The sequence below is a fragment of the Pseudopipra pipra genome, chromosome 19 (assembly GCF_036250125.1).
Source record: "Pseudopipra pipra isolate bDixPip1 chromosome 19, bDixPip1.hap1, whole genome shotgun sequence".
Classification (NCBI taxonomy): domain Eukaryota; kingdom Metazoa; phylum Chordata; class Aves; order Passeriformes; family Pipridae; genus Pseudopipra; species Pseudopipra pipra.
The window spans coordinates 11481653-11498071 of record NC_087567.1 but is presented as its reverse complement, the minus strand read 5'-3'; the positions used below and the strand labels follow the sequence as shown (position 1 = coordinate 11498071).

General features: G+C 57.5%; 1 protein-coding gene and 1 long non-coding RNA gene across 3 annotated transcripts in view; one reads left to right on the top strand and one right to left on the bottom strand.

Annotated features, from left to right (window-relative positions):
• Positions 1 to 3076: 3076 nt before the first annotated feature.
• On the bottom strand, positions 3077 to 3723 carry LOC135424676 (uncharacterized). Its single transcript, XR_010435318.1, has 2 exons — positions 3491 to 3723; positions 3077 to 3216 (listed from the first exon to the last, which is right to left on the bottom strand). It is a non-coding gene; the product is annotated as an uncharacterized LOC135424676 (long non-coding RNA).
• A 104-nt stretch (positions 3724 to 3827) lies between these two features.
• Positions 3828 to 16419, top strand: part of SLC39A11 (solute carrier family 39 member 11) — a 267969-nt gene continuing 255377 nt past the window's right edge. For both annotated transcript variants that reach the window (XM_064676146.1, XM_064676144.1), the window contains exons 1-4: positions 3828 to 3905; positions 5249 to 5362; positions 6540 to 6578; positions 12631 to 12789. In XM_064676146.1, the coding sequence (XP_064532216.1) occupies positions 5255 to 5362; positions 6540 to 6578; positions 12631 to 12789 (306 nt within the window). In that variant the 5' untranslated portion in view covers positions 3828 to 3905; positions 5249 to 5254. The remainder of the gene's footprint in view (positions 3906 to 5248; positions 5363 to 6539; positions 6579 to 12630; positions 12790 to 16419) is intronic.

Here is a 16419-nt window from a genome sequence, read left to right as displayed (position 1 = left end):
GATTTCTCCCGTGAGTAGGTGATGCTGCCACATCCCTTCCCTGGGTCCCTTGGGCACCAAGCCACGGCAGGTCCCTCCCCCCTTGCCCTGGCACTGAGACCACCCCAGGCTGGCAGTGGCTTCTCCCAGCACCCAGTGTGGTCCTGAGGATCATCCTCCCCCTGTGCCAGGGGGATGGAGTGGCGGGGCAGGGAGAGTGCAGGGACCCCGGGGTGCTTCCAGCTGGCTGGGGCTGCCAGCAGAGCATCAGGGCTCCAGCCACCCCCAGCCCTTCCCTTCCACCTCCATGGGAAGCTGGGGCCAGGGAGCTGGGAGAAGCCAGCCAGCAATCTCACTTGGCTAAACCCAGATCTGATCTTCATTAAAACCCCCATAAAACTAATGAAATGATGGCCCGGTGTGTATTGAGGAGCTGATCGGAGCTGACATCCATCCAGGAGGAGGGCAGCAGCAGCTGGCTGAGTTGAGAATCTGTCCTTGAGCCTTTTGAAGACATATTTTTTTATCCTGTTTAGATTTAGGGTTGAATTAAAGCCCAGTGCAGAGTCTGATCTGTGTCTCTGGGTGGTCCCTGGTTCGGCGAGGCGCTGTACCCCAGCAGCTGGTTTGGTGCTGGCAGATAAACTCCTCTTTGTCCTTTTGCCTGGGAAGCATCCACTGTGTTGAAAAGCAATTTACTGGCAGGGCTGGAGAGAGGAGAAAGGCACGGCCCCTTCCCACACGGCCGAAATAACCCCTGGGAGAGGGGCACGGCACTTACGTGACCACAGAGAAGTTTTTAAAGTCCTTCCAAGTTTTCTGCCATCTATTCCCAGAGGTTCTGCAAGAGTCTCAGTGGAAAACAGCACTCTCGACCCCTGTCCTGGAAATGAGTGTTGTAAGGAGCCGGGTTTGGATGCCAACGGAGGGGTAGGGTGAGCCGGCCTTTCTCCCAGATCCGTGGAGGGCAGGCAGTGACATCTCCAGCATTCTGCAGGAATGAGGGAGACTGTGTTGGACTGGAGCTCTCTGGGCTGGGCTGTGAGATGGTGGAGGGGAACTGGGGGGCAGCTGCTGTTCCACAGCAGTCGGGAGGGGAAGGATTTGCTCCTGAGCGCAGCCAACCTGAGGATCCCCGGGGTTCATCACCTCCTGAAGATGCTCATCTCTCTCTGGAGAGCTGGCCCCAAGCAGCTCTGCCTCTGCCGTGCCCAAACCCACTCCTGCCCTCAGAGGGCCCCCGCTGTCCCCCATGGCCGTGGGGACAGGGCCAGCACAGGCAGGGATGACCGTGGTGTTCCTCTCTCCTGGGTCCTTTGGGTGGCACTGCCCTTTCCCTGCCTTTTCCCTTCCCATCTCCAGCCCGGCGGCCGCGGGTGGTTTGGTGGCTCTGCCGACGCCTGGCTGGAGGCTGCCAGGCTCCACTGCAGGGATGCCTGGGCTGGGGGAGGCTTTGCTCTCTGCTCATTAGCCAGATAAACAGGTCTGGACCATTCCCCACACCCCGAGGCGTGGCAGGACCAGGCTGGTGGCTGCCAGATCTAATCGGGCAGCGTCTGCAGCAGTGATGGATGGGCAGGGAGAGGCGCTGGCGCCTTCACCTGCGCCCAGGGCAGCATCCAGCCCCCGCGGATCCGGGGCTCTCCGCAGCCCCGGTGGGTCGGGGGCTCTCCCGGGGGAACCCCGCACCCGGCTCCGGCTCCTGCCAGACCTCCCTACAGCCGGTTCCTTCCTCCCTCTCCCCTTCTCGCCCTGGAGTTATTTGCCTCCGTAATTAGTTTATTGATCTCTGGAGGGGCCGGGGTCGGGCTGCAGCGGGAGCAGCAGTTCCCGGTCAATCACAGCGCCGAACCCCGACCCTAACGAGCCTTTGGCAGCGGCGGGCTGAGGTCCCGGCTCCTGCCCGTGCCTCTGCCCGGCTCGCCGGAGGGTCCTGCACAATAAATCGGGACTGAACAGCCTGGCTTTGGCAGCCAGGCTTTGTTCCAGCTGGAAATGTCAGGGCTGGTGACAGCACACGCTGCTGCTCGTGTCCCCTCCTGCTCGGAGCAGCTGGTGGAACTCTGTGGCCCCCCAGCCCTGCAGCGGATCCAGCCCGTCCCTCGGGACGAGCCCAAAGCCAGCGGAGGAGCACAAAGCTGCTCCTTTGTGCCCTGGGGCTGAGAGGGGACAGGAGCTCATGGTGGGGATGGCCCGACCCTGCCTGGGCTGCTCCCCTGCCCTGTCCTCGGGGATGGCCCTGGATGTCCTCATTCCTCATCCCGCAGTCCAGGCTGGCTCCAGCCGCCGCCCCAGCTTGACACAGATGGATTTGGGTTGGGAAAGAGCCCGACCGTGAGCTCAGCCTGCGGGAAGGGGGCACAGCAGGGACACAGGGGCCATGCCCAGCGAGAGGCATGCCTGGGGCATCTCCAGGTGCTGGGATGTGCCCCTTCTACCTGCCCCAGACACCACTAAGCAGTTTCATGGCATAAAATCCAGAGGCATTTGGGTCCTGGCTGCCCCAGGGCTCCCCAGAGCTGCCCCTTTTAATGTCTCATTCACCTTCATGAGAGATTGCACAAGAATTTGGGCCATTTTTTTTTTTTTTAATGCATTTTAGGGGTACAGATCTCATCCTTTCTGCTGCTGGTCTGGGCAGGGGCAGGTGGGAGCTGCCTGGGGCTGAGTGACGTGGAGGTGTCCCTGCACACCGAGGTGACACTGGAGAAGAGGCACGAGAGTTGACTTTGCTGATGCTTCTGCACAGAGTCCCCCACTGCCACCCACCCGTCCCCAGGCAGGGCCAGCCCTGCCAGCCACCCCCAGCCCGTGTCAGCCGTGTCCCCAGGCCAGCCTGGATGGGTCACCAGCTGTCCCTGCCAGCACAGCTGCCCAGGGATCCCCGGGGGGGGGGGAGAAGGGGAGCTCTGTTTGTCTGTCCCAGTGTCCCTCCCAGCTGGCACCTCGCCCTGCATCTGCCTGGCCAGGGGAGCTAATGAGGGATGCAGGGTGAGATTGATTAAATCCGAAATCAGGGAGGTTTCAAATGGCCTTGACCTTTCCCAGCTGTGGCAGGGGAGGCTGATCAAAGGCTGTTGGAAGATAAACACTCTCATAAAGACGGGTTCTGTTACAAACGAGCTGGATGTGTCCTTCTGCCACCACCTGCTCCTTCTGGCACTGCACAGGCGGGGGACACCAGGGCTGGCCGGGCTCCCTCTGCTCCGGGGCGGTCACTGCAAGTCCCTCTCCCTCCTGCCAAGGGAAGGACTCGGTGATGGAGCTGCTCCTGCCCCCAGCCCACCCGGGACTGTGGGCTTGGCCACTGCATGCCCCGGGACGATGCTCTGGGGGATGTCCAGGCTGGACATCAGGAGGAATTTCTCTATGGGAAGGGCTGGCAGGAACTGTGGAAGGGGCTGCCCAGGAGGTGTCCAAGGAACGCCTGGATGTGGCACTCAGTGCTCTGGGGGACAAGGTGGGCATCGGGCACAGGTCGGAGTGGATGGTCTGGGAGTTCTTTTCCAACCGGAATGATTCTGGGATTCTGTGACGTCACGGGTGGGATGCTGCACCCTCCGATGGCTGTGCCGGATGCCAGTGTTGGGGAGAGGTGGAGGGCTGTTTGCCCCTGCGAGGTGCCCCAGGCTGCCACGTGCTGACCATTAAGGTGCCGCGTCCTGCTGTTAATTAGCGGAGGGTGGTGGCAGCGACAGTGACAGCGGCAGTGACAACTTGTCGCGCCCGCCCGCCCCTCTTTTTGCCGCCCGCCCGCCTCGCTTTGCCGCCGCCGCGCCCGCGCGAACCGCAGAGCCGCGGGCGGCCCGCCCCCGCCGCGCTCCCATTGGCTGCGGCCGCGGCGGGGGGCGGGGCCACGGCGGCGACACGTGTGCGGGCACCAGGAAACGGCGCGGGCGGGGACGGGCAGCGAACCGGGGGCACTGGTACGGGGGTTCTGCGGACCCGGCTGGGGGCTCCGGTACCGGGGGCTTGGGAGTCCTGGGGGGCTCCGGTACCGGGGGCTTGGGAGTCCTGGGGACCGAACCGGGGGCTCCGGTACCGGGGGGCTTGGGAGTCCCGGGGGGCTCCGGTACCGGGGGGTTTGGGAGTCCGGGGGGCTTCGGTACCGGGGGGTTTGGGAGTCCTGGGGACCGAACCGGGGGCTTCGGTACCGGGGGGTTTGGGAGTCCTGGGGACCGAACCGGGGGCTTCGGTACCGGGGGGTTTGGGAGTCCTGGGGACCGAACCGGGGGCTCCGGTACCGGGGGCTTTGGGGGTTCCGGAGGTCTTCGGGAACGGGAGGTTTGGGAGTCCTGGGGGGCTTCGCTACGGGGGGTTTGGGGATCTCGGGGACCGACTCGGGGGGCTCGGGATACCGGGGGCTTGGGGGCTTTCAGGACTGGCCTGGGGGTCTCCGGGTCTGGGGGGTTTGCGGGTTTTGGGGGCAGAACCGGGGCTCTCCAGGTGTGGGGGTTTTAGGGGTCCTGGGCTTTTGACGGGGCAAGGTGGCAAAATTGTGTCTATTTCTTATATATTTATATATACACGTATAATACACGTGTATTTGATATATCAACATATAAATGTATATGGACATTTTGATGTATTTGCAAACAAATGTATATGTGTTTTGATATATTTGCACTTGTGTATAAACACACGTGTATTTTGATATACTTGCTTATAAATATGTCAATACATATAAGTTTATTTGTCCACATTTCCACCCCATGTGTGTTTCAACAGCAGTGCTGCTCCCTGGGACGTTCCCAGTGCTTGGATAACCCTCCCCTGGCCTCAGTGGCCCCCGAGCACAGCCCTGAGCCGTGTTTTGGTGGCTCACCCTTGGGATTTGTTCCCCTTTTTGCTCATTCCCAGGAGCAGGGAGCCAGGTGCTGCGAGGCCCTTCGCCTTCCACACCAGGAAAAGTGGGCTTTGGGCACAAAAATGTGCCACCCTCAAGTGGGACGTGGCACAGGGGCCCGGGTGAGCTCTGAGCACCCATTCCTGCTCTGCCCTGGTGCCAAGTGGTGGGGCTGAGCCCCAGATCAGTGTGGGGTGGTGCTCCAGGTGGGATGGGGTGTGTCCCACCCCTCCTGCCCCGCTGGGTTCGGTTGCAAAGCCTCGCCTAAGGGGGAGAAGCTCAGAGGAGGATGGTTAAGCTCGCTCTGTCCCCTTTGGTGAGGAGGGGTTTGGAGTGCTCCCCCTTTGACCAGGGTGGAGTTTGGGGGTTGTTCTCTCTCTGCAAACACCAGCTGCTTCTCCTGACCTCTCTCCTCTCTCCCAGGTCAGCATGATCCCGGGACTGGGGCCGGTGATCCAGGCGGTGCTGGGGACGTTCCTCACCTGGGGGCTGACGGCGGCGGGCTCAGCGCTGGTGTTTGTGTTCTCCAGCGGCCAGGTGGGTCCTGGGATCACCCCCCTCAGCCCTGGGAGACCAGCAGGACCTGGGATACAGGGCTGTGCCCTGCTCACGGGGGGCCTTGGCTGCCTCCTCCCAACTTTGAGGGGCTTAACAATGGCCCTGGGGCAAGAGAGGGACAAAAATCCAGCTCATTTCTCAACACGCCCGAGGAGAAGGAAATCAAATTCCTGCTCCTGGGCTGTGGTATGTGCTCCCAGTAGTGTTTGGAACACAGCAGGTTCCCCTCCTGTAACCTGGTTTTGCTGCCACGTTTCCAGGGCAGGATTTGGGTCAGCCCGTGCTCAGAGCAAGCAAAGAGCTGATCTTTAAGTCATCTGGGATCCAAAATTAGAGGCCCCCTCTCCACCGTGCTCCAAATTGCCCGGATGGATTTATTATTTATGCCTCGCTCCTGTGATGATTTATTCAGGAGTTGGTTGCACACTGAGATTCCCTTTGCAGGAGCCCACATGGGTTTTCTTCCTGGGGGAGGGAATAAAAACCCGCCCTGGGAGTGGAGTGGGCAGGATTCGTGCTGGGCTATGGGCACAGCAGAGGGTTTGTTCAGAACAGCCGGGTGTTGGAGGAATGAAGGTCTTCCAGGAGGGAGGGGAAATGCAGGGCAGGATGTGCAGAGGGGCAGGGGAGCTGCTGGTTTAACTTCTCACATCCTTTGGGGTAGGCTCTGCCCAGCCCAGGCTGGGCAGCATTGGGTTGAGGGAGCCGGGATGTCCTGTAGGATCCCGGTGATTCCATAAATCATGGAATGGTTTGGGTTGGAAGGGACATTAAAGCTCATCCAGTGCCACCCCCTGCCATGGGCAGGGACACCTCCCACTAGCCCAGGTTGCTCCAAGCCCCTTCCAACCTGGCCTTGGACACTTCCAGGGATCCAGGGGCAGCCACAGCTTCCCTGGGCAACCTGTGCCAGGACCTACCCCCCCCCCCCTCCCCGCACAGGGAGGAATTTGTCCTCAATATCCCATTTATCCCTGCCCTCTGGCAGTGGGAAGCCATTCCCCTTGTCTTGTCCCTCCAGGCCCTCATCCAAAGTCCCTCTCCAGCCTTGTGATGCCCCTTTCCCATCAGGGAGCAGATGCCTTTCCCCCTGGTGTGGTCACACTGCTGCTCCTGCCAGCACTACAAGGTGTGTTTTGTGTTTGGTTTCTTCCAGAGGCGGATCCTGGATGGGAGCTTGGGCTTTGCTGCAGGGGTGAGTACAACACCCTCCTCCTCCCCTCTGCCACCCCCTCTGCAGCCCCTCCAATGCTGCAGGTGGAGGCTCATCAAGGCTCGTTAAGTCACCTTTGTTTCCCCTCCTAGAGTCGTTAAAGTTGAAAAACACCTCTAAGATAATCCAGTTCAGCTGTTAACCCCCCCATTCAAGGTGCTGGAGTGCACCTGAGGGCTGCTCCGGGTGGAAGGTGCATCTCCCCAGGGTGTGTGGTGGCTGTACCTGGGCTCTGCCAGGCCCCACTCGCTGTGTCCTGGTGGCTCCTGGGTGCTGTGGTGACAAGAACTCAGCTGGAAGCTTTTCTGGTAATGATGAGAATAATTCCCCTTGGCTGTTGGAGTGGATCCTTGTTCCATCGTTTATCCCATTAGGACCTGCTGGCTCAGGTGCCCTCCTTGCCGTGGCCACCACGTCCCTGTGCCAGGAGCACTGAGTCATCCCTGCCTGCCCCAGGCGTGGCTCAGGAAGCAGAAGTCCTGCAAACATTTGCTTTTCCCTCAGCTTTTTCACTTTGCTGTGCTCAGAGCAGGAGAAGAGAACTTTCCCAGGGGAAGGACAGTGAGGGGGCCCTTGGTGACACCGGGGTCCCCCTGAGCTTCCCTTTCCTCAGCTGGGCAGCGTTGCCATTGTTTGACCAACAGTGTGACCAGCTGTGTCTGCATCTTCCCTTTACCTGAAAGGGTTTAACCACACAGGCAACGTTTCCTTCCCTCTTTCCCAGGGAGAGCACTAGTGCTGTGTGTGCTTGGTGGCTTTGCAGACAGTCTGGGGAGAAGCTGGAGCAGAAACCACCCAGCACTTTGGCAAGAGGGACTGTGGCCAGCTGACAGCTCCCTGTGTCGGGGTGGGATGGGGTGCTGGAGGGGGGATGTGGTGCTGGAGCTGAGCCTGTGTCCTGCCTGAGGGAGCCCAGACTGGAATGAGAGGCTGTTCCTGCCCCATCCAGGCTTGTGCTGCACAGCTGGTGTGTCCTGTGGGAGCAGCACAGACTCTCTGTGCTTTGTGTAGGGCTAAAAGGACGTGGACCAGCCAGTTTTGAAACCTGTTTGTACTGTTTTCTCTCCCCTCTTCCCTGTGAGAAGTGTTCCTGCAGACAGAGATGCTGCTCTGACCATGGGCTGCTCCTGCTCTGAGGGATTTCTGTTTAAAACTCTGTCTAGTGGTCCCTTGCAGATAGTGGGCTGCTTCTCTGAGCACTGAGGGATAAGGAGAGGCAGAACTTACCCTCTGAAATCTCTGCTGCTGGGTTGAATTAACTTCCCTGGTGCTCTGTCAGGGCCAGCAAAGCTCCAGCTCCTGTGCTTTCAGGGGCAGGTGTTGCTTCCAGCCTTGCTGTGCTTAGCTCAGGATCCCTGACAATCACCTGGGTTCCAGGAGCATCCTTGGGGCTCTCCAAGACCAGGATTGCTGGAGAAACAGGGTATAGTGGATGGTTCTCCATCCTCTTGGGAATCATTTCCCTGCTTGTCTTCTGGGAGCTGCAAAGCAAAATAACCCCAGAATTAATTAAAGATTTCTCTGCCACTGCTGAGGAGGCAGGAGGAGGATGTGGGACAGGGATGTCCAGGTGACCTCGAGGAGGGTGGTCTGGGATGCAGAGTGTTATTTTTGGGACACAGAAAGCTGTGTCTTGGCACTGCCTTCCCTGCAGATGCTCCATTTGATCTGGGGGAGCTGGGATAAGCCTGGGCATGGGGTTAAATTGCTGTGCTGTGAACTGGGGTGTACTGGGAGAGCCCCAATGTGTACTGGGAGCATCTGGATGGCAAAGCACAGCTCGGGCTGCCCATGTCTGGTGGCACAGGTGTCACCTCAGGTGGAGGGACCTGTGCAGCTGCTCCCTGTGGTGTGGAGGAGCTCAGCTCCTTCCAGCACCGTGCTGGTGCCCGAGGATTTGCCTCCTCTCTGCCTCAGTTCCCTCCCTGGAGCTCACAGATAACTGAGGGGTTTGGATGTGGAAGCCTCCGAGGTGATGTGTTTCCATAGAGACAAGGCTTTGCTGCTGGGGCATCTGATGTGGAATTCTGGCTTTTCTCTTAAATCTTGATATTCTTAAATAAGATTTTTTTTTTTTCAGCTGTTCTCTGCTGTGCTGGAGGTGCTGGGCTCAGACATCATGAACAAACACTTGCAGCCCTCCTTCCCTGCAGCCTCACGCTGCTGTTCCTCTTGCTGGGCTCTACTTTGATTTCTTGTGTCCGAGATGGAGCAGAAAATCATCCAGCCACGCTCCTTAACCCACACCAGGCACAGCTGGGTTCCAATATTCCCTTTCAGTGCTGCTTAAAACAGCATCAGGAATTCACACAGCGCTGCTGGGGCTGGCCCTTGTTATTGGAGCCTTAATGAAGTCAAGTGGAAAAGTTTGGCAGGGAAAGTGTCCTGCCAGTCTCTCAGCTTCCACTTGTCTTTCCTGTCCTGCCAAGGGCATCTTCTCCTCCTGGGTTTTCTGCTCCCTGTGTTTCCCTTGGGGCTGCCCAGTGGCCACCCAGGGGTGTGACCAGGCCTTGCTGCTCTCACAAGGGGTTTAATTTTAGCACAGACATGGATGTGCAGGGACCCCCTGCCCCACTGGAGACCCTTCCAGCCCTGGCAGAGGGGCTGGGTGCAGTGTGGTTAAATCCTGCTGTGCTCTGGGGGATTCCCAGCAGTGTGAGGACACAGAGCTGGATTCAGTCATTTTCCATGGTTGGTTTTTGAGCCTGGGTTTGTCTCCTGTTCCTCTGATGTATCCCAGAGAAGGATTTGGGCTCCCCACAACCTGGTGATGCTTCGTCCTGCGTGTTTCTCCTCCCCCACCGACCCTGGTATGTTTTCCCAAGAGCTGATGGATTTACAGCCTTGTTGTATCCTGGCTTTGGAGCACAAAGTCTGTGAAAATGCCCAAATCCAGTCTGGCAGGAGCTGTGTGTCCCAGTGCCAGGGAGCTGGTGCTGCCTGTCCCCTGCTCCCTGTCTTAGTGGGACTGATGTGAGAGGAGGGCTTGGTGTGGAAAATCCTCCCCTCTGCCCAAGTGACTCCAGGTGTTATTGATCCAAGAAGAGCCCAGGGGGCTTTTTCTGCTTTATTCCTGTTACACCAGCTGGCTGGGAGACACTGGGAGCTGTGTTCCTCTCCCTGGCTGGACAATTATAAAGATTTGAGATTGAGTGGGAATTTGTAACCGAAATCAGGTTGTTGGCAGAAATCCTCACCCTTTTGTTAGTTCCTGAGCATCATCTGATAAGAGATGCTGCTGAGCTGGAGGGGTGAGTGACAGCTCTGACGCTGAGCTGGGTGGGCAGGAGCAGGTGGGCAGGAGCTGGGCTGCTCTGGGCAGCCCCATGTCCCTAAATCCCGTGTCCCTAAATCCCGACCTGAGCTCAGGGATGGGCTGAGGGGGGAGGCACAGGGACACTGTGTCTTCTGGCTGTTGAAGGACAGCGACTTCCAGCTCCCCCACCAAGTGGGGTTAAGGGGTTTCTCTGCATAAAACAGGAGTAAATCACTTCTCTTCCCAAGCAGGGATGGCTCAGGGCTCTGTCATCCCCTTCCCCCTTCCTGGTGCTCGGCAGAGCCGGTGGGAGCTCCGGTGCTGACTTGGGTGCTGACGGGATCTGGAGGCTGAGCTCTGTCAGGGCTCTGTTTTCCATGGGGAAATGATATCTTAACATGAGATGACAATATAATTCTGCCAAGCCTTTCCCCGCTGCTTGTGTTTCCACGCCGGGGTGTGTGGTTGTTTTTTAAAGGAGGTGGCATTTGAAATATGAAGTTTGACAGCCCTGCTTAAGCCTGACATGACAACCCTCGTTCTTCTTACTCACAGCGAGCTGAGATTTACACAATCCCCCCGGGACTGGTGTCTGCAGCAATAGCAGCTCGTGCCTCCCTTCACAGTGATTGAAGGTGGAATGGTTTGTTACCCACTCCTCTTCCAGGGGCCACTTCTCGTGCTGGGGGGGCTGAGCAGCGGCTCTTTAATGGCTTTGAACTGGAAGAGAGGAGGTTTAGGTTGGAAATTGGGAGGAAATTCTTCCCTGTGAGGGTGGGGAGGCTCTGGCACAGGTTGCCCAGAGGAGCTGTGGCTGCCCCTGGATCCCTGGAAGTGTCCAAGGCCAGGTTGGATGGGGCTTGGAGCAACCTGGGCTAGTGGAAGGTGTCCCTGCCCATGGCAGGGGGTGGCACTGGATGGGCTTTAAGGTCCCTTCCAACCCAAACCATTCCAGGATTCTGAGTATCCTAAATATGGGACTTCATGGGGTGCTGGGCTGTTCCTGGAGGGACAGGTGGGGTCACTTTTCCTCCCAATACCCCTCCCAATACCCCCTCCCAATACCCCCTCCTGTTGCCATCTCCAGGATCACTCTGCTTATTCCCACTGGATCCTGGTCCCACACCCCTTTCTCTGTTGGAATCCTCTTACTCATGTGCTTCCCTGCAGGGTTGGAAGGGAGCTGGGAGCATTGCCTTGTCCACCCTGAGGAACACAAACCCTGCCTGCCCATGGCAGGGCTGTGGGTGCCACCGTGTCCCTGCCTTGCACAGACCTTTTCCCAAAGCCTGACCCAGATCCCGATGGGATTTTTGAGCCCATCAGTGCCTGTCTCACTGATTTGCTTCCTCCTGCAGAGCAGAACAGCTGCAGGGAGAGGAACTGGGGCCGGGGCTGCTGCAGAGGGTGTTGGGCTGATGACTTTTTAATTAGAGGAGAGGAAGAGATAAGGTGATAAAATGCATGTTAATGTTGTGTTCTTTAGTAGGAGCTTGTGAAACTGGTGCTTTGTTCTCTGCAGTGTGTGACACCCTGAGCAACCAGCTCTGAGCAGGGCTGGGCTGGAGATCCTCCCAGATCCCACATTTGGATTTTTATGATCTTTGGGGTGGCTGTTCTTTCTCCCTCCCTGCTAAGCCCCAAACAAGGACTCTGCTACTGGGAAGGTTAATTTTTATGGTGCAAATTTTGTAGCTCAGACCCTGCAGTGGGACTTTGGCTGTGCTGGGAGCTGGAGTGTTGCTGTTTGGGATGGTTCTACTCCCATTCTGGACCCTCTGGCTTGGATGCTGGGAGAGGAGCAGCCCCAGTGTTGGTCTGTGCACAAGGAAAGCCCTCGTGCTGCCCTGACCTTGATCTGGGGTGACAAGGTGGGGACCTTGGCAGGTAAATCAGTGTAAAAAAAGTGTGTGCCCTGGGCTGGCTTGGAGGTGGCTCTTTGGCTCCAGGTGTTATCCAGTGTTCATTCTGTCTCTGGATGACTCCAATGCTGTGATTCCTTCCTCCTTTCCCACTCTGTGGAGGAGCCCAGAGCTGGGTGAGCAAGGACTTGGTTTGACCCTTGGTAGGGTCACAGACCCACTTCTGTCACTGCAAACCACCCGAGGAGAGGATGTTGTCCTGCTCCCACCCCGCTGCCATTCCCGTTTAAAGGGCTGTCAGGGCTGTGCTAATGCCACAGAAAATCACCCTAATGAGCTCCTGTCCTTCCTTTGCTGCCTTGGACTCCTGAGCCACGGAAAAGGCTCGTGGTGAAAATGGGGGGAAAACCTCTCTTTTCCATCCTTTCCTGGTTTGTTCTGTTGGGAAGAGGGTTTTGATGGTCCTGCTGGAAATGCACTGGTCCTGCACCTCATGGGGGTGAGCACGGGGGTGTCCTGGGCCAGAGGGGGGGCTGGTGGCAGAGGTGACAGTCAGGCTGCAGCCGGGGATGGATCCCCTCAGCATCGGTGCCTACGTGGTTCTCACCTGTCCCCCAGGTTCTCACCTGTCCCCCAGGTTCTCACCTGTCCCCCAGGTTCTCGCCTGTCCCCCTCTGTCCCCCAGGTTCTCACCTGTCCCCCTCTGTCCCCCAGGTTCTCGCCTGTCCCCCTCTGTCCCCCAGGTTCTCGCCTGCCCTCTTCTGTCCCCCAGGTTCTCGCCTGCCCTCTTCTGTCCCCCAGGTTCTCACCTGCCCTCTTCTGTCTCCCAGGTTCTCACCTGTCCCCCCCTGTCCCCCAGGTTCTCACCTGCCCTCTTCTGTCCCCCAGGTTCTCACCTGTCCCCTTCTGTCCCCAGGTCATGCTGGCTGCTTCCTACTGGTCCCTGCTGGCCCCAGCCATCGAGCTGGCCGAGGAGTCGGGCAGCTTCGGAGCCTTCTCCTTCCTGCCAGTGGCCCTGGGCTTTGCCCTGGGAGCAGCTTTCGTGTACTTGGCCGACCTGCTCATGCCAGTCCTGGTAAGTGGGAGTTTCTGGGCTGGAGGCTCCTGCTCTTCCCTCAGCTGGAAGGAGGAGCAGATGGAAGCTGGATGCAGATGGATTTCCATGGCAGGTTTAATGGCAGTGTGATTTCCCCGAGCCCAGGCTGGCTCTGGCAGTGCTGGATGCAGCTCCAGGCTGTCTGCACAAGCTTTTTTTTTTTTTTAATCTTCCCTTTTCCCCCCCCCCCCCCCTTCACGCTTCTGCTTTTGTTCTTTTCACTGGCAACACTCTGCAAACAGCTCAGGTGTGACCTTGTGTCTCAGCCCAGGGGCTTAATTTGCAGAGCTGCCAACCCTTGAAGCATTGCAAAATCGAATGAAGCAGCCTCGTGTCGAGGGCTGTTATTAAAAAAATAAATAAATGGGAGGCTGTTGGATTTTTACAGCTGAAAACACAAGAATGGCTCAGCCAGTGAAGAGATCTCCAAAAATTTCCAAAGAGATTTTTTTAGATTTTGTATTTATTTTAGTGGAAGAGGGGGGTGTCTGTGGATATGAGGAAGGAGCGTGAGGTTTTCTGTTCGAAGAGTGGGTCCAGGGGAACCTGGAGCATCAGCCCTTCCCCTTGCCTTGCTTTTGGAGCCTCTCCCTGCAGGATAACAGGTACAGTCAGGTGCATCCTCAGCTATAAGGAGAATTGCTGGGAGCTGTGGTGTGTGGCTCCCAGTGCCAATGGAGTGAAGGAGCAGTGACACCAGCGGTGTCCGATGGCTGAGAGGCTCCCTCACGCTCTCCTCCTGCCCATGGCCTGGCTCTTTGGGGCTCCCCAACCCTTTGGGATTCACTGGGGGACCAGGAGCTGCCACTGGAGCCCTTGGAAGCTGTTTTGCCACCAAACCCTGCCTTTCCCTCTGTAACCCAAGGTGTGTCCCCAGTGTTACCCCCGTGGTACTGGCAGGGCCCTGGGCTGTGTCTGCTCAGCTGCCTAGGGCTGCTGTTTCCTAACAGGCTGGAGAAGCAGTTGCACCACAAATCCCACTTCCTCCTGCTGGCTGGAGTTGTCCCTCGTGTGTTGAAACAGGAGTGTGTGTGGAGGGGGAAGAGTGTTGGGAGTGAGATGAGATCCCTGTGCTGTGCAGAGCGGGATGGAGCAAGGACGGGCAGGGAGGGGGTGGCCTTGTGGGGAGCAGGGCTGTTTGTGTATATAAAAATATACAGTACGTCCATAAATCCACTTTAAATGCTGATGGGAGTGGAGCTGTGGTCTCTTCTGGCCCAACATGGCTGTTTGCTCCATGTGGGACAGCACGTGTCACCACACACTTGTCCCATGGGAATTCTGGTGGCTGGAGCTGGGGGAGGGTTTACACCCCATGGCTGCTGTGGAACTCCAGGAGGGTTTATATCTCAAGGCTGGTGCTGCTGCCAGGGTGTTTTCCTTCCTGGAAAAGGGGGTGTCCCTGCCTGGGGCTGTCTCTCCTGGTGGATAATGGGCAGGACCCACCTTGTCAGGAGCTGTGCCAATGCAAAATGCTGCTTGTCCTTCCCTGGATAACTCAGGCAGGGTCAGGAGAGCTGGCAGAGGGTGGGGGGTTCTGAGTGCCCAGCCCAGAGGCAGAGGGATGGCTCCTGGGGCTGGGCAGGGGCGGTGCAGTGGGCAGGGAGGGGATTTTTGGGAGGCTTTAGGAAGGGGACAAAGTACCCAGAGACTTGGTGGAGCTGAGGGATGATGTGGAAGGAACACGGGGAGAGGTTAAAGCCGAATGTGTTGAAATGAAAAACAAGTGCCTGGTCAGTCTTGAGCCATCCTTGGGCCGTGCTGGGAGGGGAATTTGGCTGAAGATGAATCTCCCTTCACTTGGAGCCCAGACTTCTCCCCCGGGAGCCAGAGCTGTTCAGACAAGGGTTAAGCCATTGCATTTCCAACAGGTCTTTCCAAATCAGTTTAAAATCTTCGGGTTGTTTTCCTCCCCAGTGCGGGTGGGGAGGGGATGCTGGTGAGACTGGGGCACTCTGTCCCTGGGAGGGCAGGACCAGGGAGCTGTTTTTAGCTGCTGCTCTTTGCACAGAGAGCTCTCTCCCTGCCTGGCACTGCTCCAGGGCTGGTTCGCTGGATAGCAACAGGTAGTAAAAGCTTTTAATGACTCTTTATCAGCCCAGCCCTGCTCCCTGGGAGGAGAAGGGCTCTGCTCCTGCCTCAGACCCCCAGAGCTGGGGGATCCCAGTGTTTGCTCCGTGGCAGCCAGAGGGTTAAACCTCCAAGCCAAACTGGTTAATGGTGCCGAACAGCTGGAGTCATTAAATTCCTTACAAAAGGCAGATCTAATCTGTTACATCTCTATCTTCCCCCCTTTCCCTGGGTGAAGCCTTTAACTGTGTGTGTTCATCCTTTGGCTGAGCTGGAGGAGGAGGAGATGCTGGTCTGGGCACTCAGCTGGGCTGCTGGAGGGTGGCAAACCCCAGCAGGGCACTGGGGAGTGCCTGGGCAGCAGGGCCATGGCACAAACAGCCCCCAGGAGTTCAAAGAAAGGGGCTCCCCCGTATTTTGCCAACTATCTCCTCGCACGGAGCCTTTAGTTTAACCTTGCACCTGCTCTGTAAATAAGAACTTGGCTTTCAGCTGGTGTTGGAGGAGGTTTCTGGAGGGTGAGGGAGGTGTATGAGACACTGTTGCCTTCACTAAAAAGCACTGGGGCTCGGGGTCTTCGATGCCAAGACCCAAAGCCTTTGAGGGAAAGTTTACTTAAAAATTCCGCTCAGTGCAGCAGGTCCCTGGTGGCTGAGGAGCTATTTTGGGTCTGCTGCAACGCATAAGAATGCTGGAATTATGTGTTATTATTCTCATCCTTCAAATCTGTCTTGCAGCTCTGCTGACTTGGCTGAGTTTTGTTCAGAGTGGGGTGTTTTACTGGGTTTTCGTGATGTTTTTCTTGCTCTGGCCTCCCCCTTGCTGCAGGAATCCCACAAGAGTCCTGAGGGTGCATCCAGTCCTGACTCTCTTCTTCAGACTGTCCCTGGCTGCTCTCACTCCTGGATTTTCACAAGCCTGTGAAAACTGGAAGCATTGGAAGTGTTGGATCAAAAACTGGGCACAGGCTCCTCAGGGCAGTGGTGCAGTCCCCATCCCTGGAGGGATTTACAGACCCGTGCATGTGGCCTTGGCAGTGCTGTGTTAAGAGCTGGACTTGATGATTTTTTTATAGGGCTTTTCCAGCCTAAATAATTCCATGATTCCATGTGAGTTCCCTTTGTCTGGGAGCTGCTGGATCCCCAAGACCTCTCTGGGTGGTGCTGCAGGCTGTGGAGTTCCCACGAGTGTTCCCGAGCCCATCTGGGTGGGTTTTGGGTGGGCTTTGGCTCAGGGGGCAGTGGAGCACCTGTGCTGGAGCTGTGGCTTCCAGGAGCTCCCTTGCTCCTGCCTTTTCCAGACCAAAGCCCTTAACTGCTCCTGTAGGCAAAGAGGAATTCAGGGGCGATGCTGGTGGGATTGGGAAGGTGCCATGGGCAGGGAGAGGGAGAAATCCAGCTTGTCCTGGTGTTGGGAGCTGGTAAACCCCTGGTGTGCTGCTGGACTTGTACCTGCCTCTCCTGTTGAATGCCTTGTTCTCTCCACGGAGTGACGTGGGCTCTGTGATCATTAGGCTAAATAGGATAATGAGGCTTAATC